Below are 11,652 nucleotides of genomic sequence, written 5' to 3'. Positions count from 1 at the left end.
CACTAAAGCTCATCGACGTTACTCAATTGCATTCCCCATTTCAATCGTTTTCTTCTATGATTTGCCATCGTCTTATCTGGAACTCACTTTGTAGGCCTTTTGCTGTTCGTCGATTGCTTAGATTTTCGAATCAGCTTCGTTATCAGGTATTGTGATTTTTTACATAGTCGAGTTTTTTTCGTTTTTATTCTTCTGTCTGTGTTACATTTTCTGAAATTGGATTAGATTGTTTGTTAGTTTTGGAGGTTTTTCCAATGTGTAAGAATATAGACCTGATGTTTGTTTTTGTATGAAATTCGTTCAAATGGAGTTGATTTTGTAAGAATTTAAGCCTCATGTTTGTTATTATTGGTTTTATACTTTTATGAATGGTAAGTTAAACCCATAGTTGACTTGGGTGGACTTTTGTAGCTGGTTTATTTGGTGTACTCTTGCTACAAACATTTAAATGTTTCGGCTGGAACCCTTCTGTGTATGTTTCATTACAGGTGGCAAAATGGGTGGATCGTTGATAAGTATTTGGATTACATCGAATCAATATGGCCCCATTATTGCAAATTGATCAGGTTTCTAAAGAGGGCCAATTTCATCTAGGTTTCAAAGATGATGATGACGATAATGATGTTATTATTTTAAGCCACTTTTAATTCGTGTAAATGTTTTGGAGAAGGGTGGATATGAGGCAAGAGGTAGGAAAACCCATTTTGAATTGGAGTTTATCTTAGTCTTGAGGATTACAAGCATAAAGGAAAACAAATTGGAACTTGTATCTTGAAATACGTTATTATTTGAGTTCAATTCTCAGTCTTTTGAGATGAACCATTTTTTACACACAATTTTAGTTAATTTGGTTCCGGAGATTTTACATATATTCAAGGATTACGTTAAAATTCTCATTATAGGTGTCAATATGGGTGGCTTTTATAATTAGTCAAGTGGGTAATATATTACGTTAAGATTCTTATTATATGTGTCAATCTGGGTGTTTTTATTTATTTATATTTTTAAACATTTGAAATGTTATATTATTTATTTGTGTTATCATCGAAAGTAATTTATTACAACATGTAGGGTTTAGGTTTAAGGTTTATATTTTAGGGCTTAGGGTTTAGGTTTAGGGTTTAGAGTTTTTAGGGTTTAGGTTAGGGTTCATGGTTTAGGGTTTAGATTTAGGGTGTAGGGTTTAGAGAGTTTAGGTTTAGGGTTTAGATTTAGCGTTTAGGGTTTAGGTTAGGGTTTAGATTTTAGGGTTTAATTTTAAGTTTAGGGTTTAAATTTATGGATTAGGGTTTTGGTTAGGGTTTAGATTCTAGGGCGTAGGGTTTTGAGTTTAGATTTAGGGTTTAGGGTTTATGATTCCAAAAAGTGTTTATTTGGCAGGGACACCTTAACCCTGTGTCGCCTTTGGCAACCCACCAAGCCCACCCCGAAAGAGCCATGTACCGGAAAATTACCTCCCCCTAATACCCCAATATGTGCCAGCACCCGGATTCGAGCCTGCGCCGGTATATGATTCCAACACTACACACATGGGGCCCAGGGATCATAAGCATCGGGTACCACTGAAGCACTGCTTCGTTGGTAGGGTTTAGGGTTTAGATTCTAGGGTTTAGGGTTTATATTTTAGTGTTTAGGTTAGCGTTTAGGGTTTATATTTATGGTGTAGGGTTTAGAGTTTAGATTTAGGGTTTTGGGTTTAGATTTAGGGTTTAGGGTTTAGGTTTTAGGTTAGGGTTCAGGGTTTAAATTTAGGATTTAGGGTTTATATTTTAGGGTTTAGAGTTTAGTTTTAGGGTTTTGGGTTTAGAGTTATGGGTTAGGTTAAGGTTCAGGGTTAAGATTCTAGGGTTTAGATTTTAGGGTTTAGGGTTTAGGGTTTAGATTTAGTTTTTAAATCAAAGGATTTAGAAGAGTTTAGGGTTTAAGGTGTAGGGTTTAGATTTGGCTCTATTAATCGAGTCAACAACAAGCGTCGATTTATTGGCGACTTGACTGTCGCTTAGAGCCTAAATTGAATTCCTGGCAGGATTTAAAACCCATGGAAATTTGATTCTACCATTTTCATGGCGTCTCATTTTTTATTTTTTAAAATTTTTCCTACTTATAGGCCGGAGGTCCTTTTGGAAGCAATCTCTCTATCCATAGAACATTGAGAGGGATGACTTTCTCTACTCTTGGGAGTGTTTCACTTCGGGTGGAGAAATGGCTTGTCTTTTTTCTAGGATAGGGGAAGAATTATCTACATCTCACCTCCCCCATACCTCGCATATGCGGGATTGAGTTTTGTTGTTGTTGTTGTTGTGGTTTAGATTTTAGGGTGTAAGGTTTAGATTTTATGGTTTATATTATAGTGTTTAGGGTTTATGTTTGGATTACCTAATATTATCATATGTGATCTGTAATATGTACATTGGTTTTACTAATTAAATGTGTAATCTGTATATTATGTATATTACAATGTATTTTTACTATAATTATTTATGGGTTGAGTTGGTTTGACTTGGTTACATTCTTTGTTGTGATTCGTTGATGTACACTCAGCATTGTGTATGTGTATCTGCAGGATCATGGACATCATCTCAAGAAGCCAGCAAGTCTCCATTACAGTTTAAGGTGAAAAAGAATTTGAAAATTAAATCAAAGAAAGCAATCAAGCGAATTATCTCTTGGACATGTATATATTTGTATAAGAGAGCGGGAAAACATGTCAACTTATCACAAGTTGCACAAAGTGTATTTTGTAATGCCTTATCATGAAATTCGTAAATTACTATTGGAATGATAAAATAAAATTATTAGTCTTATTTGTCATATGAATTAGTTATAAACATGTTAAAGATAGAGTGTTTTAAATCATCCTAATATAACATATTTACTCGACCCGACCATTTTTTTCATCTATGTTAGCATTCTTCTAATATTTATTGTATTGTGAAATAGCGAGTAATTTTAGTTTGGAGATGTTAATTACAAATTATACATGGAAATAGATTTAGCTAGGAAACTGATCAAAGGGCAATATTGGATTGCACTTCAAGAGTTTGATCGGTTACGAATAGAATTAGAAGACGGTGTAGTGATTCAAGGGTGGAGATAAGGGAACATCGAATTCTCACCACTTATAAGTACTCCATATTTAATTGCAACTGCTACTCGGGTACCCTTTCTAGCATAACATGAGAAAAGCAAAGGACACCAGCATGGTATGCTCATCTTTTATATATATATATGCACATCTTTTAAATACATCGTTATTAGGATTTTAATTTCTTAATTCTGAGAATTCGCCGGTATTAAACATACTGATATGTATGTTAATTTGTAGACATGATTATCTAATTTGGAACACAAAGTGCACAACTTAACAAGGAAATACAACTAAAAAATGAACTTTCTAAAGCAGGTACTTTGTAACTATATATTTTATGTGATATATAACAACTATATATCGTTTATTTGATTATTGAGTTGTTATTAAGTCCGTTACTTTAATTTGAACATCATTTATTTACATTAGAACTTTTGAAATAATATATTGTTTATTTGTAAAAATTATCTTAAAATATTATCATTTCATAAAATTCGCGAAAACGCGGGTCTTTGACTAGTAAATATAAATTTAACTCCGTATTCGGTATCATAAAAATCATCAAAAAACATGAAACTTTTGCTGAAGTATTTTAAATCAATTAATTAACAAAAAGGCCAAATAGCCCATCCCCAAAAATATAAAAAGGAACGGAGCAGGAACCATGTACTCTATTTCTAATCACCAAAATCTTCAAATTTACCTCTCTTTCTTCGTTCTCCTTTTTAGGGTTTCAATCCTTTATCTGCTCATAATATGTAATTAGTTTTCTACATACAAATTAGCCATTAGATCCACTCTTCTTACATCCATATAAGGGAAAAATTGAATTTTTTCAAACCCTAGATCCAATTATTAAAATTACTCAAAATCCCCAATTTATTTAATTGAATTTTTCCAGCTATGGTTGGTGGTACTACTCAATTGGCTTCTCCGGCGATAGCTCCGGCAACCACAACGGAGGAAGATGAAGTCTTGAAAAGAAACACAGATTGTGTTTACTTTCTCGCTTCACCCTTAACCTGCAAAAAGGTACTTTTAATTGTTTTTTAATTAAAATTAGATGATGGGTTTTAGTTTGTTTTTTGTAATTTTTATCAGATCTTTGATGCTTTATACTGAACTGTGTTTGTTAATCTGAAAATCGTGTGTTGATTGTTTATTATTGCGTTTTGTTCTTGGATCTTGATTTCATGTTGATTGAAAGATATAGTCTTATAAAGTGTGGTTTATCTCATACTTTATGTATTGTGCATAGCTAGTAGGGTTGATGTTTTTTTTTAAGTATATATTTTTGTAAAAAATTAAGGGATTAAATTTAAATAAAGGTTACAACTTTATTGAATCTTTTTAGCAGTTGGTGGTTAAGGAGTAATTAGGTATAAAGTTTCAATCTTTCTGGTGTTATGATGGCTAATTTGCAGCAAGCTTGTATCTTTAAGTAATAACATTTGAAGTTGGAATTGATGGTAGTTAACTGATCCTGTGTGTTTATAAGATGGATATTTGACACTAAGTTACTAGTGTCGTTCGTTGCATATTTACTATCTGTTGATTGTCACATTAAAAACGACATTTTCAAAACGACATTTGTTTTATGTAATATATCACAGTTATCGTAAACCCATAGATTTTGGCATGTTCTTCTGGCTTCCGTTAGCTACATTTACTTCTAGATTTTAGATCTTGCCCTTATCATGTTTGTTCTATGCTTGTAAAGTTTCTTATGTAGCTTAAGCTGTTTACATACCTTGTATATTTGCATACTTGTGTGATATACACATTTATTTGCAAAAATTATATTTGTACCGAACACCGACGGGTTAGTCTATTGGGTGATATTAACTTTTTAGGAAAATGCTTAACATAGCCAGAAGGCTTAAAGTTTGCCCCTTTCATATGGTTTTTATAATGTTCCGTTTTGGTTTCTTTCTTTTTTTGTGAAAGTTACCGTGGTTTTATATATATATATATATATATATATATATATATATATATATATATATATATATATATATATATATATATATATATATTTTTCCGCATAAGTAAATAATAATGGTTCCATGGACTAGCTAGGAGAAAGGTTGCATGTATAATTGTATTCTAGTTGTAAATCTCGTTTGATATTGTATTTACTCACTTTCTTTTATTTGACTTGTTACATGGTTTTTTATATACTCTAATCTTGAATTATTTATCTATGCTTATGTTTTTTGCACAGGGAAGTGAGTGTGATTTTCGCCATAGCGATGTTGCTCGGGTCAACCCTAGGGATTGCTATTACTGGTTAAATGGAAACTGCTTAAATCCAAAATGCGCTTTTCGTCATCCTGTAAGTAACTTTTTTTCTGTTTGTTAGTCAGAGTTAATATTTGTAGGTGGCAAAATGGGTAGGTCGGGTAATAGGTCAAAATATTAAATATGTCAAGTTGGGTTCACCCTAAACATCTTTGCGCAAAATCCCCATTTGACCTGTTCCTCTATTTTAGCATACTCTTTCGATTTTACATGTTTCAGTTGTTACTGATAAATCATTTTTTTCAAGTTTACCCATTCATATCGGTTGAATTTGCCACCTTTTGGAATTTTACTTGTTTATTCTTATGGTAAATAATCAACATGTGTTTGTTTCAGCCTCTTGATGGATTGTTGGGATCTGATGTGTCAACTCCCATGGGGCCCACTGTACCTGCACCTCATGCCGCCCCTTATGCCATGCCCAAACAAGGTGTTGCTTGTATCTTCTTCCAGAAAGGTTTCTGTTTGAAAGGACACTTATGTCCTTTCTTGCACGGTCCACAAACTGCAGTTACTAATAAACCGGTACAATCTGGGTCCACTAACTTGGTCTCGGACCCTCATAAAATGGCCAATTCCGGCCCAAATAAACCCATTCATGAGCAAAAGCTCACACAACAGCCCATTACCCAAAAACCCATTACCCAAAAGCTAACACCTTTTCCAAATGGTGGTAATGGCGCTGTTGGTAGAAAGATTGCATCGTCTTCTAGTATTGAGGAGCCTTCTAGGTACAATGTGGTTCCGCCACCTGTCATGAATGAATTACCAGCCAGTAAACCTAACCGTAATGTTAACCATGGTTATCATGCGTCAGAAAACGTTAAAATATCTACAAATGTGAAGGATACTGATGAGTATTCAAGAGAGCCTTCTCCCGGTTTTGATGTTCTTGTGGACAACGAGGTTGAAGATGAAGAATATTTTTGTGAAAAAGATGAATTTGAAAGATCAAAAGGTCCCGATGTTGATAGAGCTATGTATCGTGAACATCGTGATTATGATCGTTTTGTGGAGCTAGATGGCCATTATGTGGCTGATCAAGATAGGAGACCGTATCCTAGACATGACAGCCCGGATCATTTTAACGGGTCGGATTTGCATCATGGGTCGGACTTGCGTCACCGTATATCGAACCAACGAAGGGGTGCTGATCATGGTTTGAGGTCTATAGTTAGTCGCGAAAATTATAATGACCGGATGCAAAGTAGGGACCGCCACCACCACCGCCCTGACCGTCGCCCTGACCACCGCCCGGATCAGGGAACTATTAGTAGCCGACTTAAAGGAAGAATAAAGATGCCCGAAAGGTCGATATCTCCTACAAACAGTAGAAACCCGAGGGTAGAAATGGAAATTGACCCAGTTGGGAAGTATCGTTCTCGGTACTCACCTGGAAGGCCGATGTCTCTTAACCAGAGCAGAATTGTTGACCGAAATAAGAGATACCCGGAAAACGACACCAACTTTGCTGGACCGAAAAAATTGTCCGAGCTGAAAAGTATCCGCCCTGACCCACAAAATGATGAACAGTCTTTGGGAAAAAGGAAATACACGAAATTAGAGGAAGATTTGTCATTTGAAGGTCCAAAACCTCTTAGCGAGATTTTAAAGCGAAAACGAGGAATTAATGATGATAAAAATAACAATAACAACAATAATGACGTTTCATCTGTGAATATTAAAGACGATATTCAGAAGGAAAAAGAGGAAATCAACGTTGTTCATGTCGAACTTGAAGCAGAAAACGAGAAAGATAAAAACAAGTCTGGTGTAAATTATGAGGAAGAAGATGAAGGTGGTTTAAATGATGAGGATGCATTGCTTGAAGGTTATGATGATGAAAAGGATGGAGAATACGAGTATGAACAGATGGATGGTGAAGAAGGTTATGAATTAGATGAAGGTGAATATGTGGATGAAGGTGAATATGTTGATGAAGAAGATGGGCAGAATGAGAATGTTGTCAATTCTTAGAAAATAATGAGTTTTGAGTGTAGTTTGTAGAAGAAGAAGCTACCTTTGAAAGTCTTCTTTATTGATCACCCATGTGTTGTTATAGATTTTGATTTTGTATTTGAAGTATTTATAACTTGTGGTTTTTTGGCCAGCATCTTTAGTCCAATTATGCCCAGAAATTTACTAGCTATTTTTAAAATATAGCAGTTTTAGTTTTTAATATCAATGAGTTATTTTGAGTTGTGATTTACTCCTTTAGTTGTATATTGTTTATAACTAGTTAAACTTGTTTAATAAATTGAAATTATTACAGCTATAACAATTATATGTCAAATAGATATATGCCTGGATGGAATGTTGCCCAAGTTCAGTGTTAGCTATTCAAGCCACACGTTAAGAACATTAGGAGTCGTGACAAGTCGTGAAACTGAAGTTAAAAGTGGGTAAATAGTTTAGTGTCTAATTTCATTATTTTGTTTTATTATTTAATCTATTTTTAATACTTATGTTTATTATTATTTAATTATTTTAATATCTAGATGTTACTGTATTATTTTTATGGTCGGTGATCCTTACACATAGAGATGACAATGGGTCAGATGAGGTCGTATCCATATCAATATTCATTATTATTTTTAATCCATATTCACCCTTTATTTATTTATTTATTTATTTATTTTTATTTTTATTTTTTACACACTAAATGTGGTGGGATTTCTTGTAGTTTTAGTTAAATTAGATTGTAGTTTTGAGTTTTTGTTCACATTACACCCGGTCCCTCAACTTCGCCTATATTTACACAACGACCCCTCAACTTTATACTTTCTTAGGGGTTAAAAGTATAAATATATAATTTTATTAAAATAAAAAAACTAATTCCACCCGAATTTATAACGGGCCCTATCTTCTCGCTCGGTGAGAGTTAAATTTTTTCGAGACCACCGTTCAATTACGAAAATTTTTACGAACCCAACGGGACTAACTATACGCGAAACAGACAATTAGATTGTAGTTTTGAGTTTTTGTTCACATTACACCCGGTCCCTCAACTTCGCCTATATTTACACAACGACCCCTCAACTTTATACTTTTTCAGGGGTTAAAAGTGTAAATATATAATTTTATTAAAATAAAAAAAACTAATTCCATCCGAATTTATAACGGGCCATATCTTCTCGCTTGGTGAGAGTTAAATTTTTTCGAGATCACCGTTCAATTACGAAAATTTTTACGAACCCAACGGGACTAACTATACGCGAAACAGACAATTTAAAAAAAACGCTAAATACAACGACAACCCGTATCTTTCTGCTCGCCGCGAGTTAAATTTTTTCGACGGCAGCGTCAAGCTCGAAATAATTTTATGAACAAAACGAAACTAACCACGTTCAAAACGGACACTTTTAAAAAAACGCTAAACACAACGACAGCCCGTATCTTTCTGCTCGCCGCGAGTTAAATTTTTCCGACAGCACCGTTACACTCGAAAAAATTTATTGAAAAAAACAAAACTAACTATGTTCGAAACCGATACTTTTTAAAAAACGCTTAACACCACGGCATCTAAAACGGAGCTTAACACATGTGCCGTGTTCCCCTCTGTAAATACACAACACTACGTTAAATATGAATATGCGGGCCGAAAGCCCTCGCCGCAACGCGCTGGCCGGTCCGGACTAGTTCATATCCATTTATAAAAATTTCATCCTTCTATATCCATATCCATATCCATCAGGTGAAGCGGGTTAATGGATAATCATCCATATCCATTTAAATTTATTTTATCTTTAACAAATACGATCAAAAGTAATATTTCTTAATAATTTATTCGCCCGAAAGTCACATTTTTACTAATCTATATAACAAATAGTCAGCAAATAGCCTATTAAACGTGTAAAGATATCGATTACCTGTAAGTTGTTTACTTTTTAGTTACATAGAATTACATTTAAACCACCAAAGTACAATAAATACTTTTAATGATTTAAATAAAACAAAATATAAGAAAAAAATTTATATTTTTAAAGAAAATATAAAGAAAGATAAATATAATTAATTAAATATCACTACATAAATGACATTAATTCAAGTGATAAAATTATATATTTAGTTATTTCGGGTGAAAGCAGGTTTATCCATATCCGTATCCATATCCATTTCGGTTCATCCACATCCGTATCCATATCTATTTAGATTGTCCATATCCACGAATAATCGGGTGGTCAGGTGGATATTCACATGATCGGGTATCCATTGCTATCCCTACTCACACACCAATTTTTGATCCATGTACACCTAATTACATATTAAACTCTTGATTATAATTAGAATAATAATATATGTTTGACTCTGTACATTAATCCAGATATATAATTGTAGGTTTATGAAATAAAAATGTACATAGATTAAAAAGTAGTATTGGAGTATCACCTCCATATTTTTATAATATAATAATTCAAATGACAAGATATATTTTATAAATTTTTAACCATTTGGCCCATAAAATTCGTTAATCAATTGACCCATATATTGTATCACCTAAATGCCCATTTTTTCTAACTATTTTGACTCAGAACCCATAAAAAAAAGTTTACAATTTGCCAGCGCAAGGCACAAGGGCGCAAGATGCCTCTTTGCGACCTTGCTCCCCGGTGACGCAAGGACGCAATGTGCCTATTGCGACTTTGCTCCCCTGGGACGTAAGGACGCAAGGTGCCTCTTGCTCCCGCCTGAATGTCATAATCAATGTTTTCTTTCAGACATTTCATCAAACATCTTATGTGCCCCTTACATTTCATCAACAAAAAATACACTTAAAACACATGCTGGAACATATGTAAAGGAATACATTATCCTTCGTATTGAGAAGCAAATAGAGTACATGGAGTATTTGGATGTTCCGTATGGGATAAAAGAGATTGTTGATCGTGAATCTTCGATCATGTGGCAAAATTGATTTGTATGGTTCATTGGCTATTTCTCAACCAGGCATAATTATTCTCTTTTGTGACGACCCGAAAATTTTCGACCAAATTTAAACTTAATCTTTACATGTTTCCAATACAATAAGCAAAGTTTGTAAAGTTGAGTCTCAAGAATTTTTGAACTATTTTTATGAATTCATTTGACCTTTGACTACGCCCGATGATTCACGAACAATTGTGTGTAAAATAAATATGTAAAGATATATATATATATACATATTAATAAAATACATATTAATCAATTGAAATTAAAAATGTAAAATAATAAATAAAATAGTTAAGATACCATTAAAATAAATATATATATGATTTATAATTATTTGTAATATATATAAATAATAAATAAATTTTATTATATAAGATACTATTACATAATTAATAAATTGTAATATTAATAAATTACAAGTTCAATTATAGTTATTATATTATTATTACTATTAGAATTAGAATTAGTAGCATTAAAATTAATAATATGAAATTTGTTATATGTAATTATAAGTTAAACTATAGTTGTTATATTAATGTTATTACTTTTATTATTATTATTAATAGTATCAGTATTAGCAATATTATTATATATATATATACACACATAAAATTTGATTCAGTTAATTTATAATATTATGATTATCATTAATAATATCTGTATTATTATATATAGTAGTAAAAATTTATGATTTTAATTATTATTGTTAATTTGATAATTACCGTTACTATAAAAATCATTATTTTTGTTATCATTAAATTATTATTATTACTCTTATTAATAATATTATTAATAGTATTATTATTAATATTATAAATTTTGATTATTAATAATAAAATTATAATTATTAATTAATAGTATTATTTCTATAAAATATATATACAAGAATCAGAATTTACCGAATCAGTTACATGTTACTATCATCATACTATAGGTGATTTACAAAATTTGTACTAATTAAATTCCATCCATACAGTAAAATCCAAAATTCAGTTGTAATCACAAACTCCTGTTTTTATTTTTTTCTTGTTTTTCTTCTCCTGATTGAAATATCAGTACTTTCTGTCTGGTTCTTGTTACTAGTCGGTTTCAATGAATCAATTCATGTTTCCTCTTCAATTATTCAATACACTCAATAAATTACTACTACAATTCGTAAATGAGGAGAATTAAAAAAAAAAAACAAACAAAACTACAGCTCGATACTCTGTCACGATGACTTTTAATCAAAGGTTCAAATTCGAATTTATCTTCACAATCTAGAAATGCAGAAGTGTTAGGAATTACATAATTATACTTTCTGTAAGTTTTCAAGTCCCAAATCCTTTTCTTGA

The 11,652-nt window shown here is 32.2% G+C and overlaps 1 protein-coding gene across 1 annotated transcript; it reads left to right on the top strand.

Moving 5' to 3' along the window:
- Positions 1-3,757: 3,757 nt before the first annotated feature.
- On the top strand, positions 3,758-7,598 carry LOC139861834 (zinc finger CCCH domain-containing protein 17-like). Its single transcript, XM_071850357.1, has 3 exons — positions 3,758-4,120; positions 5,313-5,423; positions 5,726-7,598. The coding sequence occupies exons 1-3, from the start codon at positions 3,992-3,994 to the stop codon at positions 7,364-7,366; spliced, it is 1,881 nt and encodes a 626-aa protein (XP_071706458.1). The 5' UTR covers positions 3,758-3,991; the 3' UTR covers positions 7,367-7,598.
- The last annotated feature ends 4,054 nt before the right edge of the window (positions 7,599-11,652 follow it).

This window comes from Rutidosis leptorrhynchoides, chromosome 8 (genome assembly GCF_046630445.1).
Source record: "Rutidosis leptorrhynchoides isolate AG116_Rl617_1_P2 chromosome 8, CSIRO_AGI_Rlap_v1, whole genome shotgun sequence".
In the NCBI taxonomy this organism is placed as follows: Eukaryota; Viridiplantae; Streptophyta; class Magnoliopsida; order Asterales; family Asteraceae; genus Rutidosis; species Rutidosis leptorrhynchoides.
The sequence above is the reverse complement of the archived record's forward strand: the minus strand, read 5'-3'. Positions and strand labels throughout refer to the sequence as shown.